General features: G+C 53.7%; 2 protein-coding genes across 2 annotated transcripts; one reads left to right on the forward strand and one right to left on the reverse strand.

Moving 5' to 3' along the window:
- Positions 1–2,202: 2,202 nt before the first annotated feature.
- DCLRE1B (DNA cross-link repair 1B) lies at positions 2,203–4,405 on the reverse strand. Its single transcript, XM_086476579.1, has 4 exons — positions 4,217–4,405; positions 4,002–4,149; positions 3,753–3,932; positions 2,203–3,626 (listed from the first exon to the last, which is right to left on the reverse strand). Exons 1-4 carry the CDS (start codon positions 4,403–4,405, stop codon positions 2,755–2,757), a joined length of 1,389 nt encoding a protein of 462 aa, XP_086332705.1. The 3' UTR covers positions 2,203–2,754.
- A 265-nt stretch (positions 4,406–4,670) lies between these two features.
- Positions 4,671–11,921, forward strand: AP4B1 (adaptor related protein complex 4 subunit beta 1). The gene is made up of 10 exons (XM_086476724.1): positions 4,671–4,783; positions 4,867–5,091; positions 5,176–5,306; positions 5,726–5,873; positions 6,541–7,037; positions 7,761–7,844; positions 8,776–8,879; positions 9,078–9,285; positions 9,549–9,833; positions 10,107–11,921. Exons 1-10 carry the CDS (start codon positions 4,671–4,673, stop codon positions 10,532–10,534), a joined length of 2,223 nt encoding a protein of 740 aa, XP_086332850.1. The 3' UTR covers positions 10,535–11,921.
- Positions 11,922–11,947: the final 26 nt, after the last annotated feature.

Below are 11,947 nucleotides of genomic sequence, written 5' to 3' on the forward strand. Positions count from 1 at the left end.
CCCCGGCCGCACTGACACTCCCCTGTGAGCCAGGCTGGGGGTAGGAAAAGAGGGAAACTTTGGAAGCAAGCCTGAGGGAGGACAAGGCCTGTACCAGGTCAGCTATTTACTGCCAGGAGCCTCCAGGGGAAGCTGAAGGATTCTCGGAAACCTTGGAGCTCAGCAATACTCTACTGCCAGTTTTCCCCACAAGGCCATTTTTTGTTTTCCAGGATTTTAGGATAACACACAAAAGTAGTATTTTAACACCTAAGAGAGGAAGGAAACGTGTGGCGCTCTAAAATGTCTCATGCACCTGCTGTGCTGAGCCAAAGATCTCGAACGTGATGACTGTTGGTCAAGTCTCTCCTGCTTGTATTGCCTTTTAAAACCATGGAGAGATTTTAGGTTCCCTTGGCTCTGTACGATTTGGATCATTTCTTTCTGAAGGAATTACCTTTTAAGCTCTAGTAACAGAAGCCAGCATTTCTTCTGCAGTTTTAACTAGGCATTCAGAAATGGGGTGCAGATCCCCAGCTTCTGAAGGCTCTGCAATTTCCACTTCTTTTTGTGTGATATAAAGATCAGAGCTGCCTCTGTAAAGAATTACCATTTACAACTCCATCTTGCCTAGAGGTTCACCAGGAGGTTCTCTACTTCATTCACTTGAATAAACGATTGATGAGAACAGTTGATAACAATAAAAGAGGGAAGGCTGGATGCCACAAAACATCAGCAGTGAAACACTTCAGATCTCCAAGGTCATTTGCAACATACCTAAATGGAGCAGTGACTCGGAAGGCAAGCATTCCTTCTGAGCAATGGAGAGGCTGCACTGAAGAGCAGGACGTGGAATCTGGGAGTTCAGGCAGTGCTTCACTCAGCTGCCTGTCAAATGAGTCACTTAAATTTCAACAATATTTAAATAACAGCCTGCATCTCCAAGGCAGCTAGCAGCAGACAAAACACTATAAGCACAGCACAAGTATTTCCCTGGCAGTCTCAGATGTTGTGGAAGATGACGGTGCCTCCGTTCACACTGACCTGATGGAGCTCTGCAGTTGAGTTTTGATTAGCAAATAATCCAGACAGAAACCTCTAAGAAACAGGACTGTACAGACCACAGCAAGAAGCTTGAGCTGCCTTGCTACCCCTGTTGAAGTGTATTTCACAGAACACTGCTCCACCACTTCCAACTTAGCAGCTGGCAGGCAGGTCAATAGGCAGTCCCAGCGAGAGGCACTGCTTCTATTAGTGATAAATGCTGCGGTGCCTGGGAAGGCACAGGGCTGGGAGTTAGGACCCGTGTTTGCCAAACAGCTTTCCAAACGCACCCACTCTGGCTGTCATCAGGACTACTGTGCAGAACAGCCCCAGTTTTAAGAGCTGTGGCTGCTGCATCTACAGGCATCTTTGCCTTCCACAAGCCCTAGCTTTACTCAGAGAGCAAACGCTTCCTTTCCTGGCTTGACTTGGGGAATTTGATTTATCTAGCTGACTGGTCTTGGAGAGACCTTGCAGGACTCCAAGGAGCCTCTGATCCTGATCAAGAGAAACATTTTGTGTTGAAAGTAACGAAGAGGAGGCTAGACAAAGCTGGACAGGCAGCTGGTTTGCTGCTCCAGGAAAGTGCCTAGGGACCATTTCCACTGAGCGTTGCTGCCTTGACCCCTGGGGTGCCAATTCATAATATTGCTGGAGCAGTTTGGCACAGACAACTACAGCGTTTCCAGGCTCCAAGCGGTACCCGCTGGTGGATCACTACTGACACTTCCCAACTGCGCCAGCCAGGCTGGGCTCTCTGGAGTTGATCTGCAGTGGGAAAGCACCCGACCCCAAACAGAGACTGTTCAGCCACAGTATTCTGTCCAAACTGCTGCTAAGACTGAGCACTTTACACCTCTAAGCAGAGGTTTTGTTATCTTCCATCCCATTTGCCATTGCGCGATAGGAACAGGCAGCGGGTGAGAAGGCAGCGGGCCTGGCAGAACGCTGGCAGGAAGCGCTCTGCAGTCCAGCGGAATTCAGATGTGCAGACTGAAGTGCAGAGGCTGACCCATTTTGGAAAGTCCTATTTTTTCAGCCAGTAACCTGAAAAGGTATTGACACTTAACATTGTGTTTTTAGGAGGGCAGAACTGTGTCCAGCTGCAGAATGGATGCAAAAGCAGGGCTGTCTGGAGGTATTAGTAGATAGAAAATAGAGTAATAGACTTACAGGCACTTAATTTTCTAGGTTTCTTTAAGCACCATTCTTTAAATGTGCCTTCATACATAATCTTTGTAATGCACCTGGGAATGAACCGCTCATTGTCAGTGAGGCACTACAGACTTACAGAAAAAAGATTCTTCGGGGCTCTCCAATTCCCCTTTCTTGCTGCTCTCCTCGCATGCATCCCCATTACTTCAGCTGCAGGCAGCTCACGCCCTCTGCAGCTCAGCTTGAATCAACCTGGCGGCATCTTTTGTCACAAGAGACAGGGAATAAGTTACTGCAAAAAGTGGCTATAAGGCACACAGGCAGCGGGACTGCACCCCCCAAGTGTAGTGTGGAGACCCAACAGATGTGGACAGACACAAAAATAAATACATTTAAAAAAATCCTAATGCCTACAAACGAGTTCGGTTTCCTCCTTGTCCCCTCATAGGCGGTAAAGAAAGTAGAGCCCCATAGCTGAGCTCCTCTCTCCTGATGGGAAACGAGCACAGAGAATGGGATGCAGTAGTAAGACCTCTAGAATCACTGCTACCAACTGCATTGGTGTCACGCAGTTTTTCAGGACGCTTCTACCCTTCTAAAGAAATCTTCTACCAGCTTGTCAAATTTCTGTGAGGAATTCTGCTTTAGGACATTTAAGGGAGTGAGTAGATACTGCTCTGCAAATCCAGTTGGAAAGTGCTCATCAGAAGCAGGTGCCTGGCTACCAGTGCTGGCTGCTCTTGGTGCTCCTGGCTGTTCTCCACTCAGCTCTTCCTTCTGTTTCTCCTTGTCCGTGTGACAAGTGCAACCTTCATTTGAGCAGAAAGCTGACTCACAGCAGCTCTGCTGAGGAACTTTAACACCTGTGGACTCTCCAGTTTTCTCAGTACATTTCTCTGGGGACTCATAAATAACTCCTCGGGGCACAGAATGCCGGGCAGCTCTTTTCAAGAGACACAGGGGTTCCTGCCCCTTCCTTTTGCTTTGCTGCTGTACAGCTTCTTGCACAGGCTTTGGGATTTTGAGGTCAGGAAGTGCCTGGGGGGCAGAACTTAGGTATTTCTGAAAGTAAACCTGGCACATGCCACCCCTCACAATTGGAATGACCGAGCAAGGTTTCAGCCACTTCACAAATTCACACAGCTCCGAGAAGGATGAGTGGTCCGAGTATGGAATGGGGTGGATGTTGGGGTGGGTGACCTTCACGGGCCTGCCGGTAGGGAGTATGGCAATGGTAGGGTGCAGCATGTTCCAGCTGACAAGGGTATCCCAGCGGATCTCAGCGATATCCACGGCACGGATCCAGCCGGCCCCCTCCTCAGTAGTGAACACATCAGGCAGCTCCAGCAGCCGCATCTGCTCCAGGCGCCAGGGGCTCACCACCACCCAGGTGCGGAACTCCACCGCCAGGTCCACCAGCAGCGTCTCCTTCCCCAGACTGTACACACCTGCGAGGAGAGCCGTAAGCAGCGTGTCAGGGCCAGGGGACACGACCCCTGCTGAGGGGAGGGTGCTGACAGGCCCCGCTGGCGGGAGGGGAAGGCAAGTGCGCTGTGGCATGAGGCAGCACTCACCGATGACGACGTGGTGTTGCGGATGCATGCGGATGACGTGGGCGGCCTGGCGCAAGGCGTGCTGCCGCGAGGGCAGGGGCCGGTGCGGGTGGCAGTGGGTGTTGTCCAGGTAGAGGCGGTCGATGTGGCGGCCCCTCAGCGCCGGCTCGCCCTGCATGGCGCTCGTGTAGCGGAAGTCCCCTGCCAGGACAGGCTGTCAGGGCAGGGCAGGGGCCGCGGCAGGGGCCGCAGGGCCTGCCCCATACGTACCTGTGTAGAGGATGGTGCCGAAGGCGCCCTCGAAGAGGAACATGACAGAGCCGGGGCAGTGGTTGGAGTCGAGCAGCGTCACTGTCACCTCCTCGCCCAGCACGTGGCTCTGCCCCACCTCCAGCGGCCGGATCCAGCGCAGCGGCACCTGCGGGGTCCAGGCGGTGAGGGCAGGCCGGGCGGGGCGGGGTGGGGCGGCGGCCGGGCGCACGTACCTGGAGGCGGCGGTGCAGGAGGCGGGCGGTGAGGGGCGAGCAGTACAGCGGGCGGCTCCAGGTGCTGGACAGCCCCACCGTGTGATCCGAGTGCAGGTGCGAGAGGAAGAAGAGGCGGGCGCCGCCCGCCCTCCGCACGCTCCAGAAGTCCACGGCGATGGGCGTACCGGGGATCACCGTCCCGCTCATGGCGGCCGCTCGCCGCGGGCAGCGGCGCCAGCCCCGCCGCTTCCCGCCGAATTTGGCGGGCGACGCCGCGCCGGCGCAGGCGGCGCGGGGCGGGGCCGCGTGCGCAGCGCGCTGGGCGGGGCTGAGGCGCACGCCAGGGGCGGGGCGGGGCGGGGCGGCGTGCGCGGGGCGGGGCGGCGGGGGCCGGCGGCAGCGGGCGGCTGCGGGGGGCGCGGAGCTCGGCGGGGAACCGGGGCCGGGGTCGGGGCCAGGGCCAGGCGGGGCCATGCCTTACCTGGGCGGCGAGGATGCGCTGCGGGAGCTCCGCCGGGCCTTGGCCAACCCGCACGTGCAGGCGGACCGGCTGCGGTACCGCGCCGCCGTCCTGCGCGTCATCCGGTAGGGCAGCGCGAGGGCGCGGGGGGGTGGCGGGGGCCAGGCCGGGCCGCGCTGCGCTGAGCGGTGTCTCCTCTCCGCCGCAGGCACATGGCGCAGGGCGCGGACGTGTCGGGGCTGTTCCCGGAGATGGTGAAGGCCAGCGCGGCGGCCGACGTGGTGCAGAAGAAGCTGGTGTCGCTGTACGTGCGGGCGCAGGCCCCGCGGCAGCCGCAGCTGGCGCTGCTGGCCGTCAACACGCTGCGCAAGGACTGCGCCCACCCCAGCCCCGCCGTGCGGGGGCTCGCCCTCCGCAGCATGTGCGGGCTCAGGTGGGCGGGGCCGGGGCGGTGGCGGGGGGCGGCTGGGGGGGCGGCGGCCGGGTTGTCGGCCCGCTGACGCCCGCCCGCCCGCAGGATGCCCGGCATTCAGGAGTACCTGCAGCAGCCCCTGCTCAGCGGCCTGCGGGACAAGGCCTCCTACGTGCGGCGAGCGGCCGTGCTGGGCTGCGCCAAGATGCTGAAGCTGCAGGGGGACTCGGAAGTGGGTGAGCGAGCGGGGGCCGGGCGCGGCGGGGGGCCCGCTGGGGACGGGGGGGCGGCTACTGGGGGCGCGGCGGGGGGCCTGCGGTCCGTGCCGGGTTCGCCGGGCTGCCCCCGGGTCGTGGGAGCTGCCAGGCGGAGGGGACGAGGAAGAGGAAGGTGAGTGGCTGTCGCTGGGTGCGGGGTCGGTAACGGAACGCCAGGTGCTGCGAGGTGCCAGGGCCGAGAGCCCCTTCGCACCCGCTTGCCTGGGCCTCCCGCCGCGCCCGGCCGGTGCCTCAGACCTTGGGGGAGGTTGTGCCGAGGGCAGGTGCTGCTGTGGGGCTGGAGGTTTTGTCGACTAATTCTTGTTCAAGCCATATCTTTTGTTTGTGATAAACGCTTATAAACAGAATTTGACAGAAGGAGCTCTGCTGCTTTGCAGATGGTGCGCTGGTGAACGAGCTGTACAGTTTGCTTCGCGACCAGGATCCTATTGTCGTTGTGAATTGTCTGAGGGCCTTAGAAGAGATCTTGAAGAAGGAGGGAGGAGTTGTCATCAATAAACCCATTGCCCATCACCTCCTCAACAGGTTTGTTTTCTTTGATACTAAGGTGGTGCTGGAAGCTTCGTTCTTGTTCTTGGTTTTGTTCGCTAGCGGAGCGGGCATTTCTGGGCGCCTGTCAGAACATGAGGGGAAGAGTCAGGCACCCAAAGATGGAGGTGCCCAGACGAAGAGAAACTAAATTACTTTTATGCTAAGGTTTTCAGGGAAGTCTGAGGAGCTCCCTTTTCCAGGTAGTCTTTGTTTCAGCTGGTGGTTTGTTTTGGAATTGTAGGTTAATGTGATTAGGGTTTTTGGTGACAGTACACATGATGTATTTGTGGGACAGGCATGTTCTAGTATGTCTCTCCCAATCCATTGAAAGATACATAACTTACCCATTGCTTGAAGAAATTAACTTTTCTACAGGTAATTCTACATAATCTGGCAAAAGAGGGGTATTGCTCTGCCTGGGGTTCTTTTCAATGTTGCTGTCTGGCTTAGAGCACCAGCAAAAGTGCATGTGACTGATACTGAGCTAAGCCTCTGTCCATAAACTGGTCAATTCTCTTGAGATAAAATTGTGGTATCTACTTCTGAAGCATAGCATTTGGTTTGGAACAGAGACCGCAAGAAACTCAGAGGCTAAGGCCTCTTCTGCGCTCTACACAGTGCGCTTCTTGACTCCTGCAAACTCTGTTTATTCTCTTGGCAGGATGGCTGATCTGGATCAGTGGGGGCAAAGTGAGGTGCTTACCTTCCTTCTGCGTTACAGACCCCGCAGTGAGGAGGAGCTCTTTGACATCCTCAATTTACTGGATGGCTGTCTCAAAAGCAGCAGCCCCAGCGTCGTGATGGCAGCCACCAAGCTTTTCCTCGTGCTGGCCAGGGAGTACCCCCATGTGCAGGCAGATGTTTTGGTGAGAGTGAAGGGACCGCTGCTGTCTGCCTGCACCTCGGAGAGCAGGGAGCTCTGCTTCACTGCGCTGTGCCACGTGCGTCAGATCCTTGGTAGCCTTCCTGGCCATTTTAGCAGCCACTACAAAAAGTTCTTCTGTTCGTATTCGGAGCCCCACTACATCAAATGCCAGAAGATGGAGGTCTTGTGTGAGCTGGTGAACGATGAAAATGTACAGCAAGTGCTGGAGGAGCTGAAGGGCTACTGCACTGACGTGTCGGTAGAGCTTGCCCAGGGCGCCATCTTCGCCATAGGTAAGAGCTGCGCCTTGCCCCAGGAGCGGCTGCAGCCCTGGGCCCTTGAGGTGGGCCGTTCTCTGCTGAAGTGTGTCTGGGCAAATGCCAAATAACTGCTCTGTGCTGAAGCAGTACAGCCCTCCAGACCAGCCTCCCCGGGACTGTTTGGCCTGAGTGTGTTTCAACCACGATCGTGCTGATTCTTTCAGAGGTCCTGGCATTGAACTGTTTCATGTTGCGCATAGTATCCTTGAATCTCGTTCAAATATCTATGCTGTGATGAGATGCTCTAAAGAAATGGTGTCATTTCATCTGATTCATGAGCCTTATGGTGTTGAAGGAAACTATAGCGGGTAGAGGAGCTGCTCTAATACCTGCTTGTTCTCTGAGTGTGATGGGGGTGGAATTAACATGTTTTGGAGCAGTTCAGTTTTGTTTCTGTAAGCTTTAAAATAGGTGAGTTTCTGTAGTATTCGTAAGGAGAAAGCCAGGGATGTTAAAATGCCTTTCTTATGTGTTGTGTTTAAGAAAAGTTCAGACTTCTGAGGCATGGCTTCAGAAAAAGGAACAAGTCCCTTGTGTGGAGAACAGGCTCATTTGATTCCACTTTCAGAAATCGTAATCAAAAAGGAAAAGAAAGACAGTTTCTTTAAAGTGAGTTTGTGATGAATAGTTGGGCTCATGGTTCCTCTTTCACTCAAATAAAAAGGTTGACTTTTATGTCCTTTGGCGTCTCTGCAGGCAATATTGCTAGGACATACACAGAACAGTGTGTGGGGATTCTGACAGAGCTCCTGGGGCTTCAGCAGGAACATATCACTTCAGGTAATTGTCTGCAGGTTGTTTGCCTGGCTTGTGCTTTCAGGAAGTGGCTTTGCTGGGGCTTGTGATCCCAAACTCAAGGCTCTCAAAGGCACTTGGCTCTTACTTTAATTGGCATCTTGGGGTGGAAGTCTTCCCGGTGGAGTCCAGGGTATGTGGTGTGACCGGACATTGTAGTTTTTCCTTCCTTGGGAACTGCTCATTGTGGTGGAGGGGGAGATGGTCACAGCTGTGTTCGCGGCCTGGTGTGCAGGCTCCTTTCTGGCTGCCACCTGCCAACTTTGGGAGTGACTCGGCAGAGACGTTTTGGTGACTGACTGAGGGCTGAGATGGTTAATAGATCTTTTAAATCTTTGACTTCTGTTCCTCATGTAATAGTCTGATTCAGTTGCACCCAGGCTTCCCTTTTTCTTCTGCTGTCCTCAGATCTAACTTCATATCGTTGCTGTTTCTGCCCTCTCTTTTAAATGATCTTGGTTTCAGTTTTGAAAATCACATGCTTGCACTCAGCTGTTGAATTAGGTCTCAGAAGCTGCTGGTGTTTCTGTAAGGGGGCAGTAGAGCCTTTCAAATTTTGACCTAAAGTTCAGGAGACTCGTTTTAAATTGGTGTTAATTTGTCATTCTAACCTTGTGTGCCTGAAGCATCATGAGTCAGTGTCTTTTTAAAGGCTGGGGAATGTCCAGAAGAGAGATTACTTTCCAGCAGCCAGAGGAGCAATCTGAAGTTTCAGTGCTTTATTTTAGACTTGGTGCCACTTTGCTCTGACAAATGCAGTGCCATGGGACTTTGAAGGAGGGTGTCTCAAATCAGTCACAAGCAGGCGCTGAACTCCCTAGCCAAGTCCCTTGAGTGGGGCTTTTTGGAACTGATGGTTTTTTCCCTTGTGGTTTTGTAACCCTTGGGGAACGCTGAGCGTTTTGTTTCGTTGCAGCGGTAGTACAGGCTTTTCGGGACCTGGTTTGGCTGTGTCCCCAGTGCACGGACGCCGTGTGTCAGGCACTGCCTAGCTGTGAGGACACCATCCAGGACAGTGAGGTAAGGGGGCTTGGTGCCGTGGGCTGGCAGCCGTTGAGGGTGGGTGGACAATGCCTTTGGCTTTCCTTTGGCTGGTAGTTGGCGGGCAAAGATCGGAAATCTTCAGAAGACTTGCGCAATTGTGTCTGTTTATTTCATGTCAACACTGTCTGTCTGGTAAACAGTGCCTGTTTGCGATTTTTACTGTGGTTCCTTCAGGGGAAGCAAGCACTGATCTGGCTTCTGGGCGCCCATGGTGAGAAAGTGCCGAATGCCCCCTATGTGTTAGAGGACTTTGTGGAGAACGTGAAATCGGAGATGTTCCCAGCGGTGAAGATGGAGCTTCTGACCGCATTGGTGCGACTTTTCCTGTCTCGTCCTGCTGAGTGTCAGGACATGCTGGGGAGACTGCTCTATTACTGCATAGGTGGGTTCCCTTCATTCTGTAGTACAGGCTTTTGGGGACCCGGTTTGGCTGTGTCCCCGGTGTGTGGATGCCGTGTGTCGGCATCCTGGCTAAGGTAAGGTGGCTGTGTGCCTTAGGCTGCTCCTTGGCCCTAGCTGTCTGGTTGGTGAGTGAACAGGCTGACACTGTATTCCTGAGAATCTGTTGTTAGTAATTCAGCGTCGGTACTTCAGGGAAATCTGGGTGATAGCATTCTCCATAAATTGCGTCTCTCTGATTCCCAGAGGAGGAGATGGATATGGCAGTACGAGACCGTGGATTGTTCTACTATCGCCTTTTGCAGTCTGGTGTGGAAGAAGTGAAACGGGTCCTGTGTAGCCCCAAGTCTGACCCCTCTCTGGGGCTCCTGGAAGACCAAACCAAGCGACCCGTGAATACATGGGCTTCAGAGTTTAATACTCTTGCACCAATTTATGGGAGAGAACGCTGGGCACTCGTCGCTGCTCACCAGCCAGCAGAACCCTCTTACACTTGTTCTCCTTGTACTGATGCGAGGAGCAGGGACACAGGTAACCCGCCTCTCCTTCATCTGGGATCTTGTTTCCCCTTGTCAGTAGATGTTCTCATGTGGGTTTCCTGGGAAGAAGATCACAGCACTTTGAGAATGCTGACTTAGTGTTCTGACTGTCTTGTGCAACGCATGGCCTCGTTAGCCCAGGGGATGCTGCTGAAGGTGCTGTGATTCCAGCCGCCTTCATCTGACGGCTCCAGAAGATGTGCTTTGTGAAACCAGGAGCTGCACCTGATATGCTGCATCTCACATGTTTGTGGTTTCATTTCAGAGTCACTGATTTCTGAAGGGAATAAAGAAGTCCTCAAGGTTCATCCTGATACAGGCAGCCTGACCTTAATTCCTGATGTTTACCTGACTGCAGAACAGTTCGAGAAGACCTGGCTGAGCTTGGACATGAGCTGCCACCTCTCTCTGCCCTGGTGTGGGACCGCTCATCCAGATACCATACAGACAGCTCTTCATGTTGTCCACATCCAGACTATTGCTATGAGCAAAGCTGGTGTCCAGCCATGGAAAGCTTATCTCAGCGCTCAGGATGATGCAGGTTGCCTCTTCCTCACAGAGCTCTTGCTTGAGGCGGCAGACGCGGAGATGCAGGTTTCGGTGAAGCAGAGTGAGGCAAAGCCGGAGGCACTGCAAGCCTTTATTTCGGCTTTAAGGACGGTCATGGGGGCAGTTGCTGGACTGGGGTCCTGACTGGTCCCTGCTCCCAGTAGGATGCCTGCCCAGGCCACAGGGCAAGTTTATTTCTCTGGCTTCATTTGCCATACCTGGTGCCGGCTTTGGACTTTAAGCGGCGGGAGTGTTTGCAGCCCTTTGCTGGGCCTGGGAAGCGCGTGTGGCGTGGGGGCAGCTGCGGGTGGTGAATCGGGCGGGGTGATGGGTCTGTCCTCCCTCTGGCTGGGGAAAGTTTGTGAGCCTGCTGCTTCTGGCGTGAGTCACGGAAGTGGTGGCACCTACGGTGATTGTCACTGGACGCTAACGTGACTGATGGAACCAGAAATGAGCAAAATTCTGGGATCTGTTTTGGAGAGGTTTTTTCATGAGGATTGCGAATAATTCAAAAAACAGTTCAGAGACTCCGGGACTCGGCTGCTTACCTCACGTGAAGAGGAACAGCGCAGTGGAGAGGAGAAGTGTTTTGTTCTTGGCTGCCTTTACATGTATGTGACAGATTTTGATAACAGCTTCACTGACGAGTGAAGGGAGCTCTGCTGTGCCGGGGGCGGGTGGACGGGGGACGTGGTGCTCGCTAGAACCGGCATGTTTCTTTTGCAAGAGAAGGAAGTGTGTGTGTAGTTGATATGTGTTACTGTAGCCACGAATCACCCTCTCTGAAGTTCCCCCCTCAGCTCCCTGTGGCCAGGGCGACTGTAAGAAGACGCAGGAGTGTGCAGGCTGCGTATGGTGTGTTTGTGTGAGTTAAAGTGGCGCGGGCTCTGTAGTCTGCGTCGCTTCATGTCAGCGAGCTGCCGCTCCTTGGTACTCCCACCAGTAATGGAAGAATTGCTGTTTAGATAGTTAACCTGTGTGGAATACTAAATTTTTGCTGATACTGATTTTTACCATTTGTAACTAGAAAGGGTATTTAAAGGTTTGTTTTCTGTGTAGTACTGACTTCTGTGCAGGGCTGTCGTCCTGTCCTCACCATACAGCGCTCAAGTTGGTGCAGTACCATGTGACTGAATTTTTATGGTTTTTAGAGTTATACCCTGGCCAGCCTTGGGACTTGTATTGTGAAGAGCACGTTGACAGCCCTCCATCTGCTCTGTTGACAGTTACAGAGGGTCAGACTTTGTACAGTGTCATGAAGAGTTTTACACAGCGGCAGAACCCTGGAGAAGGCTCCTTGGCTTGAGGCTGAGGTACACAGGGTACCGCAACGGGGCTTCGTGGTACTCTGTAAGGAGTGGCTTTGTTACCGCTATCCTGTAAGATTTCTTGAAATTTTTAATTTAATGACTGCATTGTACCTTTAAATTGCAGTATGCCTTCCCTGCGCTTCCCTGAAACACTGCTGTCACTGTTAAACAACAGGTTTGAGATTTTATTTCTGATTTTCCTAATAAAAATGTGAATCATTCCTGTCTGTTTTCTGGAGTTGCTTCA

This window comes from Leptosomus discolor, chromosome 21, assembly GCF_034619465.1.
Source record: "Leptosomus discolor isolate bLepDis1 chromosome 21, bLepDis1.hap2, whole genome shotgun sequence".
Lineage (NCBI taxonomy): Eukaryota > Metazoa > Chordata > Aves > Leptosomiformes > Leptosomidae > Leptosomus > Leptosomus discolor.